Consider the following 24,078-nt stretch of genomic DNA (forward strand, 5'->3'; position numbering starts at 1 on the left):
CGTTTACACTTACGTAACAGGATACCATATGGCCTGATGCAGATGTCCAGCAATACATTGGCCAAAGCCATTAGAGTAGGAATGCTTGACAGCAAGAAGTGCCTCAGAGCCCTCATTTTTATTCCCAGTATCTGCTTCCCAGAAGGTGGTGCCTGCAGGAGTTCTGCATGAGTGTCAAGGAATCATACCAAGGAAGCACAGTTGGGGTGTACAGATGGACACACAGCCATGTACAAGGATAGTCTGGAAAGAGTTTCTGTTCCCTTTCCAAAACAAAGACTCCCTAAACAACTTAGGAGATAGGGAATGAGAGGAGAAAGGCACGTGGATGTTCTTGAGTTTTTCACCTGCACTGAAGGACTCAAATTGAGTTGGTAATCAGGTCAGGGCTATGCTCAGCAGGGTGACTCTTGGAGTTAACAGGAATACAGAGACCGAAAGACACAGCCAGGGCTCAGCCAAGAGGACTGATCTTCCACCCTAGCAGCACAGTAGTCTTAGGCCTTATTTTATTCTGTCAGGCAGACAGCAATAGAAGCGCCAGCATGATACAAGCAACTGAACTAAATAGCTGCTCTTCTTCCCTTCATCCCTATCCTCTCTATTCTCCTTTTCCAGATCCGAAAGCGAAGCAAAGCATGTCGCGGAGGCCTGTGGGAAAATGATGTGCTAGTATCTATCAATGGGAAGTCGTGTGCTGGCCTCTCCCATGCTACTGCCATGCAGATCATCGATTCGTCCAATGGCATGCTGAACATCCTCGTGAAAAGGTAACCTGCTCCCAAGTGCCCGTGGTGTGACAGTACGGGCGGCTTCACCCAGTGCAGCAGCTATCCACACCTAGCAGAAAGGCGGCAGGCAGGAAGTCTTTGGTTTCTCCATACTGCAAGGTGTACTAGGAGGACTTTCCCATGGTTAATACGTGGGCGGCCAAAAGTTTTGCACTGTCTCTGTGCTGCTCTCCTGAGTGCCTAGCCCTGGGGCTGAACTGAACGCAGACCTCCCTGCCCTTGCCCCTCAGGAAGGAGGGAAATGTTGGCAGCATGAGGGCTGTCCTGCAAACAGGCCATTGTAGTCCGACAGGGTGTGAATTGACTTCCACAAAGATAAGAGGTGTGTAGTTGAGGTCCTTTGTACAGGAAGAAGTATCTTTGGCAGTCTCTAAGCCAGCAGAATTCTGGAGACCAGGCTTAAATTTAAGCACAAAAATGGTCCCAAGTAACATCCCTAGTTCTACCTGTGCTAAGCTAACCCATTGCCTCAGTGCATACAGGAAGAGGCCCAAGCTGTAAATGAATCATATAAAGACGAAGGCAGCAAAGCTGTGTGAGGTCTCAGCTAAGTCCACACTACTGCCAAAACAGAAGTCTCCCTCTGGAAATAAGATTCTGGTGAAGGGAGCTGCAGATGTTATTTTTTACAGCCCTGAAAAGCACTCTGAGCAGTAGGACAGCCATGCTGGTTGCTGGCCTATGTAAAGTGGGGGCAGAGGTGGGCAGCACTCAGAGGAGGAAAGCCTGAGCATGTAGCATCTTCTCCTTGGTTTCAGGAAAAGCGCCGGTGCCTTCTGATGTGCTCACCCTATACCCTAGCTGTGATTAAGTGCGATGAGTGAGTGACTCCCTGTACAAGGTGTCCAGAATAGCTCCTCGTCCCTTGCCAGGGCCTTATCTCACCCTATCTGCAGCCAACAGGTGCCTGGGCAAATTCCAATGGGCCAAAATCAGCACACTATGAATTAGCAAAATGACAAAGGCAGGCTTCTCACAGCCCTCTGGGAGCCAAGATCAGATGGTTTGGAAATAACATAACCTGTTGGCTTCATCTTGGGTTAGTGGAGAACTATATCAAATATTGCTTTCTGATCACATCTCTATTCCCATTTTATATTTGTGTTCCCAGAGAAAACACCAATCAGCCCCATTAGGCCAAACAAATAGCACCGAATTCTTTGTTTGGAGGCCACTTTGCACTAAAGAAGTTTGGGGGTACTGGCATCAGCAGAGTTGTCATAGCTCCACAGTGGAGTCCCAGCAGGAGTGCAGTGTGGTGGCTGAGGCACTAACCATCCACCCCAGCAAGCAGCAGGCTGTTCTGGGGAATGTTTGCTATGCAGGCATTCACCTCCCCAGGAGAAATCGATGGGGAGATGAATAAGCTGGCTCAGTAGATTTTTCTGCTCTCACGGTATTCTGATTTTCGAGTGTTTAACACCTGTTTTTCAAAGAGTCAGAAGCAGAATGATAGCACGTAGCTGATGTCTGAGCTTCAGGTTTCTGTACCACCTGAAAGACACCTGAAACTGGCTCGATCATTACCCTGCTCTTACATGTGGGGGATTCCTTCCAGTTCAGCTGCACCAACCAGACTTCACTCACCGATTTTTCTTCTCCCCACAGGATAGTTGGTGGAGAACAGACCGGCCCACGGCTCCAGCGCTCCCCTTCTCCAGGGCAGCGTGTGCTCTCCCCGCCATCCCCACTCAGCCCCCCAGCAGAGATACTCAGCCCTGAGCCGGCTGGACCCCCGACCACTGTGCAGCCACGGAGGTCACAGAGGCACCTGGAGAGCCTCACCTCCCCGCCGGATAGTGAGGCCTACTATGGTGAGACAGACAGCGATGCTGACAATGTGGCCCAGGAGAAGCACCGCCGGGCTCGTAAGAAGAGCCAACGGTCCCCACCCGACAGCACCAACAGCAAGGCAGATGCGCCTCAGGGCGAGGTGTCCCTGTCTGAACAGAGTGGCTATGAGAGCATGCCGGAGGCTGCTGCGCAGGGGGGGGCCGAAGTGGCCAGCTCCAGCAGGGTGGCCAGGAGGGAGATTGCCTGCCCGCCTGGCAGCCGCACAGACACTCCATTCTCGGAGAGCGAGGGACAGTTGCAGCCACCGTTGACAGAGGGACCGGAGTTTTCTCCAGAGGCGATGCTCCTGCCCCATGCTACCAAGGCTATCCGAGCAGAACGCCATCTCATCCCCATGGTGGGGCCAGTGGAGCATCCGGTCGATGATGATCTAACCACCACATACGTGGAGAAAGCCAAGCAGGCCAGTAAGTCCTCTACACCCTGCCACTCACCCTATGCTGCATCTCCTTCCAAAAGCCTAATTCCTGCAAATGTCAAGTGAGTTAGCTCCTCCAGCTTGGGAAGAAGCAGAGTCAAGTCAGACCCGCAGGGACTGGGACTTCCTGTTGTAGCTTTGGCTCTGCGGTCTATTTTAGCCAAGATGTCCCAAGGAAGAGATGAGGAAAAGGGTCTGGTGTATGGCAGTCACTCGTAGAAGCTGCTGCCATACAACAAGCTGTGCTCTAGCACCTATATGTGCTGGCAACAGGGTGGAGGTCATTGGTTTCTTCACCACTCTGGGCGGAAGAAGACTCAGAGGAAATGATGGTGTCAGGAAAGAAGTTGGGTATTAAATTTCCCCAGCCTGGCCTTTCACAGATCTCACAGAAGCTCGGTTTGCTCCTTAGCTATCTGGGTGACCAAGCATAGGGTGCTTATTCCGAGGGGCTCCCAAGGAGTCCTCTTGTTCAGCTGAGCTCTACATGGGCATAGAGGCACGTCGTATTACATATGATTAAGGACCCAGTAGAGATAATTTACAGTAAGCATATCCCTAAAAGAGTGTTGTCAGCAGCTCATTTAGTTCTCTCACCTTGTCAAGCTTAGGGAGGGACTTGTCTACATTGGCTTTCATACGATGTTTTCACTGCAAGTACTTAATCCAGCAAGGCTGTCCATGTCTGGCAGCAGCTGGTGAGCTCTGGTAGAATGTATTGTTCTTTATGTATCGGCATTGGAGGGCTGCCAGGAAGACAGGCAGGAGCTGATAAAACAGCTGTAGGAACAGTTCCTTGTAGTGGGATCCCTACTAGTCGATACCTTCCCAGGTGGAATAATGTACTGAAAATTTTTACTGGTGACGGACATGAAGTGATCTTAATTGTGAATATCTTTCCTGGTTTCTGCTACAAATGGAGTATTTCATAACCAAACAGGAAGGCAAAACAAGAAGTTACCTGATTTAACAGCTGTGATCTATCCAATAACATTAAAAAAAACTTGTTTTTATATGAGTACCTCAGTGTGCAGTATGATTGACTAATTTACACTTCTCTGAGCCTAGAAATAAAGCAGGTTTTTTTAAAGTTAATTAGCTGGGGGAACAGAATGTGAAATGAAGACATGGAAAAGTTACTAGACTGAATCAGAAATAAAGCACACAGACTCTAACTTCTAATTCTCTGCTCCAAATGCTAGATGTGTTTCCCCAGGCCAGATAATATTGCAAGGCAATCTTTCCTTTTTTCCTTCGGCTAAACATTCCTCTATCTATTCTGCCTAAGAGATCCTACAGAGGTAACTTTCAAACCGAGTCTGCTCCCCTCAGGCAGAATGTTGTCTTACTGCTGTGCCCTGTAGTGAGAGGACTGACTAGGTTGGGTCCCTTATGTCTGGCCCTGCTAGGCAGTACAACTGACCTGGTGCCTTGTATTATGTCTATTCTTTAGCACTCACTTTCCTTAGGACAGCAAAGAAACTAGCAATTTCAGCCTCCCTGAGGACGAAGCTATTTTTTCCCTTTGAATAATGTACAAGCATGAGGTGAATGTTGAGAAAAGCATGTTCAGCTGCTCACTGCCACCTGATAGTCCTAGCAGTGGATTAGCAATTGCTTTACATCAAGACTTATTTCCATGGACAGCGTCAGCACAGAAGACTCCCAGGAAAGCCATATATTTAATGCAGAGCATTTGTGATGGCAAAAAAATAGCCCGTGGCAGAAGGTGATGCAATTCTATTGCCAGCTAGAGGTAGGGTTCCCAGAAGCATTGCAGACTGAGATAATATTTTATTCTCCTATTACCCCTCCACCGCTTAACCCCTTCTAGTTTACTGTGCCATGGATGGCAATTCACATGAACAGCTTGGCCTTTTCTTGGGTTACGAATCTTCACAGTAACTGTGAAGGCAAAACTCTATGTCCTGATCAAGCTGAAGCACAGCAGCCATTAAAATAAAAGTCACAATCGGCAGCCAGTAACTCTGTGAACGAAGGAAGAGTGATAGAAGGTGCTAAGGAGCACCTATACCTGGAATAAACACAGGAGGATGTGGGACTGCTGAGCTGCACTGGCTCCCTGGGGAGGCTGCTTGCAGAGACGCTATCAGCATGGGAGGCACAAGATATAGCATCTCTTGCCAGAAAGATGTAGCCTTCGCAAGGATGTTTGAGCTTGCATCTTACAGCTGCTTCAGGCTCCCACAGAGCCAGCATAGTTTAATGGTCTGTTTCTCTGCCTTCCTTAGAAATACCGACTGTAGCGTAGCCTACTCTGGGACACAGAGACTCCTGGGTTTTGCTAAACTGGACCTAAAAATCAAGCTCATAGTTTAGAAGCTAGGAAAGTTTTTAAAATCTGGGTTAACTATGGTAGGTGACTTGGACAATCAGTCATGAGAGCCTGGGGGGTGAATGCAATAGCCATTTAAGGACCATTCTGACTACCTAATCAGATATTTTCCTTTTGGAGTGCTACCTATCTAAATATATTCCTAGTGCACCTGCTTAGCGCAACCGCCTTGCTTTGCTATGGCCTTCTCCATCATGCTTCCCACCACTGCACCACAAGAATGTGAAAAACTCCTTTTTGGTTTCTTGCGACTATTACCTAGATGGTTCCTCACCTTTTCTTTCTAGAATGTATGCCTTCCTCATGCCTGCTGTGATGTTTTCTCCAATTTGGGGTTTATTTCTCTTGTCCTTGTATTCATTCTTTCTAATTTTTCACTGTCATTTTTAAGCTACAGAGAGTTTCTCCCTCTCCCACCTGTCCCTGCAACTCAGGCAAACAGAATTGCATGTATAGTATTTCTAGATGAGTATCTAGAAAAAAACAAATTTCTAGATGAATAACTGAAATCCCTGTGCAACAACAGAGATACATAAAAATTCTTTTGCACATTGAGAGTAGCAACTGATATTCCTCAAACATCTATTACCCTGCAAGGATCTCAGTAAGACTGCTATTGCCTGTAAAGTCTTGGGTTTTCTCAAACTTAAGATTTGTAGCTCTGCTCTTTATTTCCTGTCTCTAGAGGTTTTGTAGACCTTGTCCTCACTGCATGCTTACCAGAGCTCTAATCTTTTCAGATCGTAGGCAAGTTGAGTCAACGTCCCTGCCTCCCCTCTTCTGTATGATTTTTCCTTCGTTTTTGTGGTAGTTAGCAGATATGATCTGTGTTAACTGTGTGCTGACCTCAAGATCATCAATCAATTTAGGAAATTTCCTAATTTTCATATTCCTCCACCATCTTTCCTAGTCTTTCTCCAGTATACGTACTTTTTTGCATCAACTCCGCCAAGGCATGACAACTCAACCTGCTTTCTCTGCCTCTGCTAAGAGGATGCAAGTCACTTGCCAATTCCCAGAGGTGACACTGCGGTCTAACAGCTGCTTTGCATCGCAGTAACACAGGTGTAAGTGGCGTTCACTTATTTACACTAGGCAAGGATTTGACTCTAGGAGCAGACCTCAGTGTGGTGACAAGATGAGGATTCGGCAGTGGCTGGTGGGGAGCAAAATATACACAGGGAAGAGCTGGCAGTAGCTGATGATACCACCTCATGATGCCCTACATGTTGACAAGCTGCTGAGCTGTGCCTCTCCTTCCCCAGCAAAGACACAAATCCTTACAGCTCACTCCCTAGAGCGGCAACACCCCTTGCAGTGAGGTTTGGGCTTGTCTCTTTGCTAAGTTCCTGCCCTGTTTGCATATTGTTATTGGCTCTTTTTTCCAACCTCTGGAATAACCACATACATCATCCCAGCCTTCGCAGGACACATGAGTTGGCCATGCCTAGTCAAAAACCACTCAGAGCATTGCTGATGCAGATTAGTGCGGCAGTGTGGGAAGCCATTCAAATGTGTCGAACTTGTGCTAAAAGTAATAGGACTTCAGTCTTCATTGCTAGCCAGTGGCTACTATGCACCCTGGTGCTTTGCTCAGTTTGTCACTAGAACAGCTAGCAAACAGGGACTCTTTTTTGTACGTCAAGTGAATTGCAGACGAGCATTCATAACTGTGAATATCCAATACTTTGCCTCATCTGAAGAAAGAGAAGTACAAATTTGCTTCCTTCCCACTATTACAGCAACTTTCTGTCTTTAAAGAAGTGATTAATCTCTGGGGAAGCTGGAGATCTTTAGGGGCTTAGTTCGTCATCACTGTAAAGAGCCAAACCACATCCCTTCCTGAGAAGATTTCTGTGCTGCTTGGACAATTCAGAAGGAAGGAAAGGACAACAAGAGAGAAAATAGAAATTAAAAAATATCTGAATTTCATGAAGTTAGCGGAAAACAGAAGCTGGTGGCAGGGAGATTCAGAGTATAAGTGTCACAAATAATTTCTAGGGCGTTTCTTTGATTCCCCCATAGCTCCTGCAGTGTTCTCCGCTGCTCACGACACACTCAGAGGCTTGGGATTTGTTTGAAGCCAGAGCTGCTTCTCCTCAGCCATCTGTGCTCTCTAACGTGCACCCTATTTTGAGAACATGGTTTAGTGGGCATGGTTCATGGTTGTACTCAATGAGCTTAAAGGCCTTTTCTAACATCAATGATTCTATGATTTTCACCCCCCATTCTAAGGTGTCTCCCAGGGACAATAGGCTTAAGGCTTTCTCACAACTGGAAATACCAATTGCTAGCAGAAGTCAGACAGTCAGGACAGCAGTCTACTCCTAACTTGCTATCACACTGTAGGAATTTGTGTCACTGCAAGCAGTGCTTCAAAATATCTCAATTTAAACTTATCCACCCGACTATTTTTAGTTCCTAGGACTCAAGAGCCTCTCCATGAATGGTAGGGGAAGGGAGGGGAAAATGGGTAGGTTGCTACATTGCATATCAGAAAAGGCAATCCTTCTTGTTTAAAGCGGATGTACAGCAGCATCACTTGACGAGATAGGATGATTATAAAGGTGGCCTATTCATTTGAGGGGCACACAGATTGCCTCTTCTAAGAGTGACTGCACTCACATTTCTCTCCAGAGAGCGTGAGTTTACCAAGCCATCTCTCAGCCTGTTACAATCGGTACAGGCCACAGGAGCTGTGAACAAGAACACGTACCTGAATGGCAGTTTGAAGTTACTGCACCACATTTTCTACTTGGTGTTCAGCTTTGACAGTTGTGACTCTAATGATCATAGTTATGTAGTTGTTAAGGCTAGCTTACTGGTTTTTACCATTCTCTGCAGTCCAGAAGACCAAATCATTTAGGATAGTAGCCCACTGTTACCATCCTACGTGCTGTAAAGTAGATTACAAAAGTATTCTGCTCAGACCGGAAGAGTAAAACTAATTGCTTGAAGTATTGAGCATACAGGAAGTTCCTAGCAGTATGAAGCAATGCTGAATAACCCTTGGCCCTTGCTACTCCCTGAGCAGCCATCCACTAGGAAAACAAGGACAACAGGCGCCATGGTTGAATCAGAGATGGAGAGCCTGCTCTCACTACAGCACGCATTAAACTGGAAACTGCCTCTGCTTGGGAAATCAATTTACATACATTGGTGTATGCAGTATAGCTGTATGCCTTTGCTTAAGAATATCCCACTTAATAACTAACATTTTTTTATTATTTGCAGTTATTTATTAAAGAAGACCACAGTGAGATAAACACAGTGCGTCCTCAGCCCTTTTATTCTATTTTTAGCCTTGAGTATGGTGTTGGAACTTATGCCTTTGGTTTATATTCTTCTTATCGGAAGAACAGAGGTGATATTTTTCAGGCTGACATATTAACTCTTTGGGTAGACAGAGATTACAAGGTAGTGTTGTTTTTCTTGGCTAGTGTGGATGAATTTTTCCTTCTTTCTTGAACCATCTCAGAAATTTTCACAGATACTTGGCCATCTTCCTCAGGTATTCCTACTGGAGACTTCCAGCATTGTTCCTTCAGGCACCACTGGTCCAGCAGATGCTGTGAGTTGCATAGGAAGTAAAGCTGATATTGATAGCGTTCTGCTCTGCTTCACCTTTGTACCTCACTGCTATCCTGCTGCCCCAGAGCCTGAAGTAGACATGGATTTAGCCGAACATGTATTAGCCCAAGATAAATCTAGCTGCATATAATATTCTCTGGGAGGGGAGAGATCTTTAGTATTTGAATATCTTCGGAGGAAAAATGTATGTGATCCCTGAACTGAAAACATGTATACTCTCTTCTGTCCTATTATTTCCACTATATGAGATAGTATTTTGAGCATCTTTGTTAAACTAAACTAGTCAGATGTTACTTTTCTATGTTACTCTTGTCAGTGCATAGACTCTGACTCCGGGTCACAGTTCCTCAGACATGGTCAGAGGTCATTCATCATCCTGATGATAGACTGTCAGCAGTTCTCTTCCGAGCTCACATTTCCATGGTTCTTGCAGAGCCCCAGCAAGTGATTTTTCACAATATGCTGCCATATTAACATAGCCTGTCCTTGCAGATACACTTCTGCAGTCACTTAGGATGTATAAGGCTGAAAGGGGAACAATGGGATTAAGCCAAAATTTTACCAGTGATTCAGTTATCATGATGAGTAGAGCAACAATCACACTGAAACAACTATATATAATCCCATAGACTATTTTAGCCAAGCTGATACTTTTTATGTTCCAGGATTTTGAGAGCTGAGTTGAAAGAAATCATAATACAAACAGACAATGGGAATCCCTCTACTCATTCAATGTTTTTTCCATCAGTTCTGAAAGGGATATGGGACATGCTGACAAGTTTGGGACAAGTCTGCTCAGAGACAACACTGAAATGACACAAAGTGATAGTGATGGGGAGGGAGAGGCATAAAAGGAGTTTGACAAGGGGTAATTAAAAAACAGAGCTCAATAAAACTGAGAGAATTATAGCTAGGAAGGAGAAAACTGTCAACCTGACAAATAAACATTCCTTGAGAGTCACTTAAATCCGTTGTAGGAAGAGAGATCAGTTGTTTGTTGTAAAATATCTAAAGCTTCACTGTCATCACTGTATCTACCTTTTATGTTAACCAAGAATCTAGCCCTTTGTACAGAAGATATAGGGGCAGGAATGTGGGTGAGTAGATTCAGCATATCTGACTACACTGAAAGGACAATCCTGAATCATATTGTCTGTAGAGGTGACATGTAAGGAATTACTGAAAATTTTATCAGAATGGCCTTCGGTCCTTGATATTCCCTGGAATAATGGGAAGGGTCTCAGGCAAAGAGACCAAGAATAGCAGCTTTATAGACACAGGCTCTGGGAATAAGAAAATATAATAAATGTTTAGCTTCATTTAGGTGACTGAAGTAGTTCTTTTGAGCACACTTTGTGGAAAACAAAAAGAGTAGTAAAACCAACACGGACTAAAAAAAAAATCTAGAAAAAGAGATAGTCTTTGACCAGTTCAGTAAGGTAACACAGTATATGTTGGCTTCTGTAAGATATCCGATATGGTTCCACATGACTTTTCCAATGAGAGAAATATGGATAAGGCTACTGTAAGGTAATTGCACAATTGGCTAAAAATAGAACAGAAAACATTACTACTAATGGCTCATGATGTCAGATTAGCTAACTGGATAAGCTGGTAGTAGTGTTTCACTGGGCTTCTGAATCTAACAAACAGGACTAACTCTATATTTTCACCCATGGAGCTTTAAACACAAACATATGTCAATCAAATGTCCTCTCCACCTCAATGTTATATGACTGGCGATGAGACAGAACACAAAAATCTCAACACTCCTCTTTTCTCTCAGTGGCACTTGTCCTCTCTCTGCATCTAGACAGAACAGGCAGTATATGCTGTGCGGCACCCTGCAGCCCCGAAACTGCTCCTACTGAGAACTGTGACCTGGCTGGGACACCTTGCAGCTTTTCTCTGGTCTTTCTTTCCACAGAAACTCAGGTGTGTGGGTGACACAGGGGAGGGAGGTGGGTTACCTAGATTGAGGAGTTCAAAAGTGTTCCCGGGTACGACACTACTTTCTTCCTACCTGCTTTTTCGACTCCAAATTCTGCTACTGAAGATTTTAATATATTTTTCTTTCTCTTGAGTGTGTTGCACCTAAAAAGCAGTAACAGGAAATAGCAATAATGGCATTTTTTAATGGATGACCCAAGGATTCAGCAGATAGCTGTGTATTAATCAATAGATATCATAAGTAAGACTCAGATGGTGAGCATATGCTTGTCTGTATTACGAGAGAGTGGATGCTACAAACACTGAAGGACAAAGAGAAGATGAATCAATGGTATGCTGCTGTCAGACATCAAGCAATTTTGTGAGCAGTAGACCTAAAAGACTACGGTGTCCTTTTAATTTATGTCCTGTACTTGATATCTCATTCTCTCATGTCTAGTAAAATGCAAATATGTCTGCTGGCTCTCACATTCAAAATGAAAACTCATACTCTCTCTTCTGTGTGCACTCTTCAGTTTTTGTGCCTAATTAAGACTGCACTCACGCTTTCTGCTACCTATGGTGAAGGGCTACCTTCTCTGTCCAGTCACATATTTGCATTTAAACTTGTAGAAGTGTTGCAGCTTTGAGACTTCAAGCCTTTAAAATTAGTAAATGCGCTCAAAAGCTATTAGCAAGAAAGAGCTAAGATTGAAGGACATGCAGCATAGGTGCATAAACCTTTCTTAGGAAACTGGGCTACAACTGCAAAAGACAAATTCACTACTGTAATCAACAGGTGCTCTCTTGGCAAACAGAAAAACCCCACACCTCTCCTTTCGCAGTCTTGTTGCAAAACAGTATGTAGGGAATATCCGGGGACCGAGTGTGAGCTGTCAGCACAGGAAAGCTGGCTATGTGTACTACCTTTTGCACTGAGGACACATTTCCATCTAGCTCAGGAAGAGGGGCAAATTCTCACTCAAATGAGGGAGACTTTTTTGTGAGAGCAAGCTATGCGGCAAGATACCATGAGACTTGATAAATTTCCAACCACGCACAACAACGTGTCCGCATCATCTCTGCTTATCAGAGCTTTGTAATACCAGTGTGGATGTCGCAAAATAGCTAAGAATGCTCAAAAATGACTGGGCATGGGTTTTCCCATGGGCTGTCAATTTATTTTGCAGAGAAGATTGATTTCTGTTTTTCTAAAAACTAGAAGATTGCAGGGGCAATGTCTCACTGGGAGCTCTTAAAAAAATCACTACCTTTTAAAGCAGAAATAAGGTTTGACAAGTACTTAACTCTGTATTTAACCTTAAGCTTAAGTGTTGCAGACCTGAGTAGGACAGAAGCATTTGCCTGCAGCATGCTAAAATGGAGATAAAGCCATATCTACGATATCTATTATGCACAGATTACGTAATTGAAGTGTGCGAATAGCCAAGAAACCTGTTTTCTGTCCGAAGAGCTATAGCACTTCTTTTAACTAAAAGAATATATAGTCCTCTGCTGCACTAGTTGCAATTCAAACATTCGTTGAAGCTTGAAAGGTGGAAGCTTTCAACAACGGAATATTTAGAAGGCAAATGTAATCTATCCAAATCTTATTTTGAAAGAATTCCATGTATGAACCGCATGAGATGTCTTTAGCCTCTAACGACTTACTGAGATATTTGCAATGTTAGCCATGGAAAAAATAACCTCCTCTAACATAAATAGCTGGAAGAACAAGATTCTAGTTGATCCCATGTGAAAAAATTGTGGACAAGTAGTATTTTTATCCCAGAGGAAAAGGGTCTTTCTCTCTGAAATTAGCAGCATTCTTATTGTCTATGGTAATGGCTTTTCTAAAATTTGGTCTTTAGTATTAAAATTTACCATTGTTCGTTACCTAGTGAATATTAACAGTATCTGACATTGTGTAGGCCTGCTTGATCTGGAGTTTTCCCGAGAATGCATTAAAATGCTTTCTTTTAATAAGCCCTGATCTTGAAAATATTTACACTTTTTTTAGTTCTCTTTAGTGTAATTAGTAATGTTATTTATTTCACTTCAGTGAAATATAGTTAAGTTAAGTTAATGCAAAAAAAAATCTTTATAGGCTTTGCTTAATAGAAACTTTTTGGGTTTGTGGCTTATTCCAACACAATTTAGTGGTGACAGGAACTAAGTGCTTTAAAAGGTAACAAAAAGCTTTCTGTAAAACTTATCTACTGCACCAATACAATGTAAAAGAGTTTTTAGCCCTTCCATTTACTCTTTTATCTATTCCATTTGAATGTTCTTAAACTATATTTTTTCTGTACTGCAAAGCAGTATTTTCGTTTCCAATTGCCTACCATATATCCAATTCTAGGAAGTTTTCCCAAAGAGACTGTATCCCTAGTTGTGTAAACAGTCATCAAAGAAGAACAGACTGAACTACTTTGCTCTTGCTGCAAGAGCCGCTATAGTAGTCATGACAGGTCTCTCTTACAGCAACATTGCCTGTGGAAGTTGTCTTCCTGGCGTGCAGCAATGGCTAGGGGATTTCAGCATGCATGGTCATACCTTCATTTTATTAAACTCACTAACGCCGGAGATGGTCTGCTTCGGTTCCTGAGCTACAGTGTTGCTAAGACTGGAAATGCTGGAAGGGAAAAATCACAGCGCAGTGTCCCTTGGCCACGGCTAAGGGATTCTCTCACAGGACTTATTACTTCTGTATAGAAAGAAGCAGTAACACAAGACCTAACCAAAGCGTGAGGAGATGCTAAGCAGGCCACAACTTCAGAGATTTGTAGACTCCCAGCACACTCTGTTCCCTTGTCCCGTAGACCCAGTCCTCAATATCAGCAGCTCATCTTTCAACATCTCTTAGTCTCCAGTGCTGGAGCTCTGAATGGTGCTGCCAAAATACCACTCCTTGGCCTCAAAAATACTCTGTCACCGTCCCTGTGCACAGCCACGCTCTTTCGCGGAGTGGCTAACAGCCTCTGCCATTTTAATTCAAATTATCTCAAAAATAACCAGTTCACTGCAGGCATCCAGGATCCTAATCCTCCTGCGTTAAATGTTCCTTAGTCCTAGTACACAACAGAAATCTGTAGCATGGACTGGTGTTCCTCAGACAAGGAAGGAAATTGATATATACAGGCTCAGAAAGTCTCTCCTCTCTCTTTACTTCCTTATATTTATCCAGAGCTGGAAGTTGTCTGAAGGTTCCAGACAAGAAAGTTGCTTTCCTCCTGGGTGTGTTTCTCTGCCTGTGCATGTTGGAGATAAGCACTGTATTACTCTGAAGAGCTCTGTGGCACAGAAAAGCTGGACATTGAGGGACTGTGAACACTAACCTGAAGCTTGCACCGCAGAAGCAGTGAGAGTATGGCGTATGTTTTCTTATTTTAAAATAAAGGAGGTTCTCCTTATAAGGAGTAGAGGGTGGGTGAAAGAAGGAGTGCATTCAAGTACCAGGTGACAATGTCCGTCATACTGCTCAATGATGAAGCTAAGACGACAAAAATAGATAAAGTGACCTCATGGCTTTGGGCAGCAATGCCTACGAGACAAAAGAGAGGCTTTAAAAGGATTGTGGAGCTGATAGCAAAGAGCTTGGACACCTCAGAGTTTTGGTTCTGCTCCAGCAGGGAACTGCTCTGCTTCTCCTCTCATTGCCTCGCTCTGTTTATGGTGAATTAAACGGGCTTTGTGACATGCCCAGCTCTCCAGGTCTTGACTCTGCCTTCTCAAGCTGGGATCAGCCTTATACAGGTACAGATATCTCCTCTTTTCTTTCTTTCTTTTCTTTTCTTTTCTTTTCTTTTCTTTTCTTTTCTTTTCTTTTCTTTTCTTTTCTTTTCTTTTCTTTTCTTTTCTTTTCTTTTCTTTTCTTTTCTTTTCTTTTCTTTTCTTTTCTTTTCTTTTCTTTTCTTTTCTTTTCTTTTCTTTTCTTTTCTTTTCTTTTCTTTTCTTTTCTTTTCTTTTCTTTTCTTTTCTTTTCTTTTCTTTTCTTTTCTTTTCTTTTCTTTTCTTTTCTTTTCTTTTCTTTTCTTTTCTTTTCTTTTCTTTTCTTTTCTTTTCTTTTCTTTTCTTTTCTTTTCTTTTCTTTTCTTTTCTTTTCTTTTCTTTTCTTTTCTTTTCTTTTCTTTTCTTTTCTTTTCTTTTCTTTTCTTTTCTTTTCTTTTCTTTTCTTTTCTTTTCTCTTCTTTTCTTTTCTCTTCTTTTCTTTTCTTTTCTTTTCTTTTCTTTTCTCTTCTTTTCTTTTCTCTTCTCTTCTTTTCTCTTCTCTTCTTTTCTTTTCTCTTCCCTTTCTTCCCCTTTCCTTTCTTCTCCTTTTCCTTTCCTTGCCCTATTCTTTTGCCTATTCTGATTTCACTCTTGCTCTTTATCTTCAGAAATTCATCCCAGGACGATTTCTCTTTCTCTTTTTTCTCAAACTGTCGTGGCAGATTGCATCTAGAATAGCATGATCATTTTTTGTTTGGGGGGATTGGTATAATTAATGTGCTTTAGCCTTTGGTGAGGAGAGAAGAGAGAGGCGCGTAGCAGGTTCCAGAGAGCCTTCCTTGCCAGCTACTTCACAGCACAGCGAAGTTCAAAGCAATTTCTGAGGGAGGCTGTAGATAAATGCTAAAGCTAAGCCAGGAACAAGAGTTGGTGGAGGCATAGCCAAGACTGTCTACTGTTATATTTTCTCTAACAGTATTTGCTAGCCCAGACTCTACAGTTGTGCGCTTTCATGGTGCTCTGCTGTCAGAAGGAGCTATACAGACACTCACTTTGGATAGTGTAGCGCCTTAGCTGTTAGCTCCTGATGAGCGAAATCCTCCTGTGAATCACTCATAGTCCAGAGTTTACATATTCTGCACTTGACTAAGACTCTGTAGTGCTTGCTCTTCCTCCTTGTAAATTTCGAAGCAAAATATGAGGAGGGTAAGGTGCAGTAGTTTGTAGCAAGGATGCTTGTAGCAAGAAAGAAATCTCTCTTATTTCCTCCATTTTGAATAACTCAGAGATATGCATGCAATTGTGTAAGTGGACTGGACAGACATTCAGTGGAATGGCTGCAAAACTCGAGTCGACTCTTTCTTTAGCTTAAGCTTCCTGGAAGCCTGTCTGCTCTGCATGGGCTGAAAGAAGGAAACTCTTTCTGCTGTGGCTGCACAGGTACGGTATGGAATGAGGATACCTGCCACAGTTGTGCAGAGTAGCCATGTCTTGGGAGACATCTGCAGCCCTCAGGAAAACTGATATTCTTCTTCTGTGATATCCCTGTCCCCCACTGCAGGTAACAGTAGCAGTTCCCCATTGAATAATGCTCTGTGATAACAGGATCAGACGTGAGATCCTGAAAGGTCTGAGTGGCTTCCATCCTCTCTTGAGCTAACACCATCTCCCAGCACTGCCTGTAGCTCTCCTCTCCTGCAGGGCATAATTTTGTACCTCTTTCTTGAGAATGTCTGCTCTAGACAAGATGCTACACTGCTTTTTTTGACAAATTATTAGCTGCAGGCAGTGGATGGATGTTTCACCTGTATTATCATGCCGGGAAAAAGACAATGGGAGTAAGAAACAGAAAGAAATGAAAGAAATAAAAAAATTATAGTCTAACATTTAGGTATAGGGCTCTACTGACTAGTGAGCTGGCAGAGCAGGTGGAAAAGTATTACCCCACAGTTTCATGCCAGTGTCCCGACAGGTGTTGGCTTTTCCAAGCAAGCCTGTCTAAGAAGTAGATTCCTTCTGACCTGGCTGATCAATTGTGGAAGTCTGGGAGTCTTGCTTAGGAGCAAAGGCTATTCTTCCTTGCTGGGCACGGGGCACAGGCAAGGGTGAAAACGTGCCTGCTGCTGTTGCAGGGCTGCTGCAGAGAGCAGCAAACAGCCCTACACAGAATGCTGCTACAAGACACTGCTTATCTGGCACTCAAGGGCCCAGAGAAGAAGTAGCTCTGCTATGCCTGCAGAGGACCTCTCCCCTCGTACGTATGCATGGTTGTTAACAGCAGCAGTGGCTGCTCACCAAAAAAATCAGGGCCAGAGCGATTATGTGCTCCAGGGAATCGTCCATAAGGGACAAAGAAGGTCTAAAATAAGCACGGTCCACCTCCAGGGTGATAAGTAAATGGTAAAAATTCCCACGAGAAAGGGCATGCACTTTAAAAACGCTGTGAGATACAGTCTGGGACTCTTGGCCACATGCTGGAGGCATAGGAAAACGCAAGTCTGACCAGGAAACAGAGAACGGCCTCAGAGTTGTACGAGTTCCTTCCCACACCTGCATGTACTTCTATTGTATTTGCAGGGAAAGACAAAACTGCACATTGATTTCTATCAGCAATACCTAAAGACACTGTCAGCGAAGGTAAGAATGAAAAAGAAGGGCAGATGGTAACAGTGTGTTTCCTCGTATGGACACTGAATACCTATAGCCATATCACGGTCCATCTTTGCCCACCCAGCCTTTTGCTGTGCTCTGAGCCTGTGTTTTTTGTTGCTTGCAGAACTCCATCGCCACGAGAGCATCCAAGAGAAGAACGTGAAAGAAGCCAAAACCAAGTGCAGAACCATTGCATCCCTGCTGACAGATGCACCCAACCCCCACTCCAAGGGGGTGCTGATGTTCAAGAAGCGCAGGCAGAGAGCTAAGAAGTATACGTTGGTAAGCTTTGGGAGTGTTGACGAAGACCGCTCCTACGAGGAGGAAGACGGTGTTCTTCCAACTAGTGAGTCTGAATTTGAAGAGGAAGGTTTCTCTGATGCCCGAAGCCTAACAAATCACTCAGACTGGGACACTTGCCTGGACATTGAAAAGTCGAAGTCTCACTCTGAAGAGAAAGAAACGAAGCAAAAAGGTTTGAGTGAAGCTTCAGGTAAAGGAGCACGATTATTTGAGCAGCAGAGGGAACGGGCTGGGAAGTACACAGTCGCTAGAGTCCCGGTGCTGAAGAGCCCCCAGTTTACCCCGGTTGCCCAGCCACAGCAGGTCACAACGAACGGAGGTATGCCTGTGCCACAGAAGGCAGAGCGAATGCCCCTCACCATCCACCTGGAAGGTGTGCAACTGCCCAGCAAGCAGGCAGCCACCCTCCCCACTCAGCTGCTAGGGCTCCCTAGCCCCACTTTTGTCTCACCTCCCCCAGTCACCCCCGACTCCTTCTCTGCAAGCTCAAAAAGCATGTTCAACAGGTCTGCACGGCCCTTTACTCCTGGGTCTTCTGGCCAACGCGCAGCAGCAACCTCTGTCATCTTCACGCCATCCGCACCCAAAAAACCTAGTGAAAGTCTGAGTGGGCAAAGCACGGTGGTTCCCCCTTTCTCACCTTCAGCTCCAGGAACACCTACCAATGCACAGGTGCCAACGCACCGCGGTCCAATCAGCTCCACCACATCTCTGTATATTCCTGCACGAGGAAGGCCAACACCACCACTGCAGTCAGAGCCAAGTGTAGGAGGTGCTCCAGAGACTAAGCTTTCTGCCAACACTGCCCGGACATCCACCACCTCTATATTTCTGTCAACTCCCTCAAAGCCAGAAGGGGAGGCCTTCGCAGCATCCCAGCCAGGAGTCCCTGGAACAGCCTCTTCGGCTTTGTATATTAGTCCAGCACCATCACAGCACATGATGATAAGTAGTTCCCCCATGCCAAAGCAGCGTTTTCCTCCTGTCTCACCAGCTATGCCACGAAATCCTGCTGAGCCCTTAACGTCCAGGGAGCAGAGGATTGCCACGCCAGCTCCCCGCACAGGTATCTTGCAGGAAGCTCGCCGGCGAGGCAACAAGAAACCCATGTTCAGTAAGATTGAGGAGAAGCAGAAAAATTCACCAAACCCTGAGCTCCTGTCTCTGGTGCAGAACCTGGATGAGAAGCCGAAAGGTGACCATCCTGGCGCAGGCTTCGAGTCTGGGCCTGAGGAGGACTTCCTCAGTCTGGGTGCTGAGGCCTGCAACTTCATGCAGTCCTCTGGCCGCAAATTCAAGACTCCGCCTCCAGTGGCTCCTAAGCCTCAGCAGCAAGACGTTGGACTGGTAAATGGGGCCCAGGACATGCCTCAGCTTAAAGGCAAGGGGGCAGAGCTCTTTGCTAAATGCCAGAGCCGCATGGACAAATTTGTGGTGGAGACAACAGCGAAGCCAGAATCCAAGCCTAGACCTCCCTCTCCTTCCCCTTCTCTCCCGTCATCCTGGAAATATTCACCCAACATCCGGGCTCCCCCTCCAATAGCTTACAACCCAATGCTGTCCCCTTTCTATCCCCTAGCAGCTAGTAAATCTCAGGCTAGCAAAGCAGAGAGCAAAGTGAAAAAGGCACCTGGCCAGAAATCAGGGATCAAGGTCATTGATTTAATGCGCCACCAGCCCTATCAATTAAAGTCAGCTATGTTCTGTTTTGAGGAAACCCCGGGCTCCAACATTCAAGAATCTCCTGGACAGCCAGCCCTGCAGACTAGGTCAGCCTTCACAGCAGAAAAGCAGATCGCCGTGAAAACACCCAAGGCCCAGGAGATTCGTCGCTTCTCCACTCCAGCTCCCATGCCAGCCTCAAGCAGCCTGGCACCCACTGTTCTTGCTCCTCGCTCGGCCACCGCATTGGATGAGCCAGTGTGGAGAAAAGAAATGGCCTCTTCTGCCCCCGCTACACCAGCGGCCTTCCAGGTGGAGCTTAGCCAGTCCCTTAAGCCATACCAGAGCTTCCCAGAGCCTGGTCAGGCAGGGCAGGGGCCTTATCCAAAGCCAGCCTCGGCCTCGCGGTTTCAGTCAGCCAGGCCCAAATTCTCAGCAGCGAGAACAGGGATGCAGGCCAATGTGTGGAGGCCGAGCTTTGGCCACCACTGAGGCAGGCACCCCTCCCATCCCATCTGAGGCCCCGCAAAGATAGTGCTCCTTTCGTCTTCCCTGTCAGCTCAGTAGATTGAGGTGAGTGACAAAAAAATGAAGAAAAGAGAAAAAAATTACTCCCCGTCTGCATCATCCTCTCCCCCAGCCTCCGCTTGGTCTCAGATGGGCAGCCTCATAGTAAGGCCTACTAGCTGTGGCTACAGCAGGAGGGAGAATGTGGATAGAGGGCCTAAGTATGGTACAGAGAGACTGGAACTTGCATGCAGCAGAAAAAGCCACTTCTGGAGATGATTAATGGCAAGTGTTCTGTTACAAAAGGATGTGAGACATGTCCTCATGAAGTGCTTTTCTTTTCCCAAGGGCTTTGGAGTCATCCCTGAATGGAGGGAGACTCGGGGGGGCAAGAGGTTTCCCGAAAGAAAAGGACAGAGGTGTGATTACAGTACAGACGCCCTAACCTCCCCGTTAGACTGTTTTTTCTATGAGCCTGTCAATCTGTACACATGCACACACATGCAGACAGCAACACTCAGCAGGGAGTGAAAGTAGAAGTGGGGCTTTGATTTGGACGATTCTCCCAGAGTCCCTTCTGGAGGGGCATGGGAAAGGAGGTTAGAGAGCAGGGGTGTTTGCACATCCCCACGTGGGCACTGTGCCCTGCACAGGAGGGTTGCCAAGTGTGCGCGTTTCTCCAGACACCAGGGCAGGTGCTAAACCTTACTATTAAGTCTGGCAGCAGTTTGCGAAAGAGGGCCGTTGAATGCACTTGGTTGGGCTATCACAAGCTGGAGGAACTGCAGAAAGAAGTACCAATTTTTGAGGATACATAAAGTCAAAGTTAAGATCAGGCAGTGGCTGGTGTGTGCAAGGAAGGCCCTGCAGCATTCGCCGCACTGGAACAGGATAGAGGCGTCGTAAGTACAAAGGAGGATTTCATGCGAGAAGTTAGAGTTAACTTTAAAAGGCGGCAGGATTGAATATGCATTTACACGTCACCTTTTTTTAGTTCTGGACAGAAGTATGGCTACATTGGCAAAGGTTTATATAGAGGTTGCTGAAAACTGTGATGAGATGGAAAATGGAAACCCTTTACAGAGAGGCTCTCAGTATAGAAGTGGAGGACAGGGAAAGAGAAGTCACAAGTAAAATTTCATATTAAATGATTTAAGTATCCTTGGGGTCTTTTTGTTAAGAACTGAAGTGCCCTGAGAGTCCCAGAGGATCTGCAATAACACACAAAGCTCAGTTTGCTAGCCATGCAGCGGAAACGGGACTGGTTATTCTTTGAATGTCCCAGGCTAGCCTCAGCTTTAATCCCTACCCTAGAAGCATACAAGAAGAAAGCATTCTCTTTCCCAAGGAAGAATTCAGGATGCTAGTGAGGACTGTGTATGTCTTCTATGTTCTTCTTTGCACAGACCCCCCCGCCATATGCTTTCCGCCTGCAAGCCCTTTTGCAGCAACAACTTTTGCAGTTTGATTCCCAAAAGTACACCAAGAAAGCATTGCTTCTGAATGACTGGCTCCCAACATAGAAAATGCCCCAGCTACAAGGAAGTGGCTCGCCTCCTCTTCCTGGCCAGAGGTTGCTCAGCCTTTTCCCAGACGCTCAGGAATGAGTACTGGCGGTATGATGAGGGTCTCATAGCCCTGTTTGAGATATGTCTCAATCTTAAAAGATTTGCTCCTCTCCTTCTAGCAGAAGGCGGTCTCTGAAAGGAATGAGCAAGACGTGTACATTCTGGGAAGAAAAAAGTGCAAATGGGACTGATGCGACGTCGGTAAGCAGTGCAGGTAGAGTGATTTCACTAAGTGCAAGACCACCTTCCTTCGCGCAGCTGGAGTTTATGATATTTAGCCCTTATCACAAAAGCTGGAGTCTGTACTTTTTCTTGGAGTTTCTAAAGTACACCTGTGAGCACCTGCACATAAGGTATGTGTGCTCTCCCACGCAGAAAAAGAAAGCTGGAGAATACAGCTAGCAGCTGGAGTCCTGGACAACCGTGGGAGGGGGACAAAGAGGGAAAAGGAAATGTCATACAAGCCAGTCTTTGAATCATTCACAATCTGGCTTAGATTTTTCTGCAGGCCTGCGGTGGCAGTGCACGTTCCTGGGACCCTGAACATAGTATGAGCATGTGGAGTAGGGAGGAGGAGAGCACTTAACACCTCAGTTGGCCACGGGACAGAATGGAGAGAAAAATCTTTGGGAAAGCCTTGAGTTAACGAGAAAAGGGGTGGCTGAGCTAGAAGAGATGCTGCACCTGGTCGTATGATAGAGGAGCAGGCAAGTTGAACTGATGGTGAGAGTAACTGAGATGATTTTATGTATTCTTAGAAGTTAATTCAGATCGTAGAATCCAATTGGCTCTGGTGAAGGAGAGCAGAAATGCCACAAAAAAAACCCCTAGTAAGTACAATTGCTTTCTCACTCCTCCTCTGCTGCATTACATCGCCAGTGTTTATGAAAAAATTTCTGTGTTGTAGCAAATAGAAGCTCTGTGATTCTTCCCAGCAGTAGAATAATTATGCTCTTTTTCCAAGAAAGGTGTGGGAAGGACCTCGAAGTGCTCCAAATGCTTGGTCTCTAGACTCCTTGTGCAGTGCCATCTCTCTCCCTGGCTAGTGGGAAAACCAGTTAGCCTTAGACAGGCAATCTAGCCTAGATTGAAAGCTTTACTGAACTCAGGTGTAAAGCGGGTTGTGTGGACCAGAGAAAGGGTGCTCAAGATAATTCTGCAGTAAAAAAATACCTCACAAAGTCTGAGTCTTGTTCCACTGTCCCTTTCCCTCAGGCACCTAAAGATAAGTGCTCTCAGGGCCTGAGTCTTTCTGGAAATTCATTTCACCACAGGAAAAAAGAGATCTGGCCTTAGCATGTAAGGGAGATTGCATGTGGTTAGTACTTCAGTGGTCCCACTCCAGATTCTGGGAGACATTGATGCAGGAGAAGGAGTAATGGCGAAACACTGCTGACCGTTAGATGTCAGGACCCAAGTCAGTGGAGTAACTGCATATGGCCCATCATTTCTAATAAAGTAGTGGGTAGGAGATGAAAAAGTTATGTCTGATTGGAGAATGAATGTTAAACATCAGACAAAGGAAAAGATCCAGGAGGCCGGGGATCCTGCATTTCACTTCTAACACCCTTAATTCAAAGAAGCAAAGCCAAAGTAGTTTTATGGATCTCAGCCCCTCCCTATCTTTTCTGAATCCTATGCTGACACAGGACTTCATCTGCAGAAGAAGACGGTGATGCATATGAATCCTACATTGTTTATGGCGTATCCAAATTACGGTCTTGTGGCTGCAAGTAGCATGACATTAGAAATAATGCTCAGAAGTATCTGCTAGGCTACAAGGAAGAAACCTACACTACTGCTGGCTTCAAGCAGCTCTGCTAGTGTCTGCTCATGAAAATATTGTGGCCGGCCTGCTAGAAAATTCACACGTGAAGTTACGAGGAATATCGTATAAGCTTCTCTTCAGCCTCTCCACATTTCTAATTGCTCACCTGTTGAACAAGCACAAATATAAACAGTTTTTTGAAAAGTTTTAGGTCCCACCGGCTAAGTTCTAAGAGGCATTGGTAGGCCAAACTCCAGTGTCCCCTTGTTAAGCATTTGAAGATATCTGCATGGTTTCTGATTTAAAACTGCCTACAATCACGCCTCTTTGCGGTTTATCTTTGCTTCAGAAGTATCAGTCCATTCACTCGGCATATAAAAGAACATTTGCCAGAAATAACTTCAGGACCTTGCAGAAGCTAAAAGGAGGATCTTGGAAGAGACTGGTGTGATGAGCAGTCATAAAAGTTAGACATAAGCACAGTCAAATCAAAGATCCTCCCTTGCAAAGAAAACGCTACCTTTCTGGTAAAATATCCATCAACCCCTACCGGACCCTCTTCCGAAAAGAAACTCCTCAGTGCTCTGAAACTGGGAGACCAGAACAAGTCCTCTGTCTGGTGGCAGATGTGACCCCAGAAGAAGATGAGAGACACACCTTTGTTTAAGGAAATACATTTTCTCCTTCTCTGTTCCCGCGAATTTACACTCACGTTCTACCTGTTTGTGCAGAAGAATAAACTTGTGACATGCACTTTATATGTGGCATTTTGTCAACTTCTTTGCTTGGTACCCAGGATAAACGGCTGTGTATATACCACAAGCATACAGCACTACCAACAAAATATTTCAGGCCAAGAGAATATAAGGAGTCTAAAAAGACGAGATGTCTTGGCAATAAAAACACCTAAGTGGGACTTAAAAACCCTATGCAAGTAAAAACTTAAGTGAGACAAAAACTTTGGTACC

The 24,078-nt window shown here is 45.0% G+C and overlaps 1 protein-coding gene across 1 annotated transcript in view; it reads left to right on the forward strand.

Annotated features, from left to right (window-relative positions):
• The window catches only part of SYNPO2L (synaptopodin 2 like), a 36,833-nt gene extending 15,632 nt beyond the window's left edge, over nucleotides 1–21,201 (forward strand). Inside the window, exons 2-4 of the mRNA XM_009913693.2 lie at nucleotides 619–770; nucleotides 2,400–3,052; nucleotides 17,427–21,201. Coding sequence (XP_009911995.2) covers nucleotides 619–770; nucleotides 2,400–3,052; nucleotides 17,427–19,759 — 3,138 coding nt within the window. The 3' untranslated portion in view covers nucleotides 19,760–21,201. The remainder of the gene's footprint in view (nucleotides 1–618; nucleotides 771–2,399; nucleotides 3,053–17,426) is intronic.
• The last annotated feature ends 2,877 nt before the right edge of the window (nucleotides 21,202–24,078 follow it).

This window comes from Haliaeetus albicilla, chromosome 11 (assembly GCF_947461875.1).
Source record: "Haliaeetus albicilla chromosome 11, bHalAlb1.1, whole genome shotgun sequence".
Lineage (NCBI taxonomy): Eukaryota > Metazoa > Chordata > Aves > Accipitriformes > Accipitridae > Haliaeetus > Haliaeetus albicilla.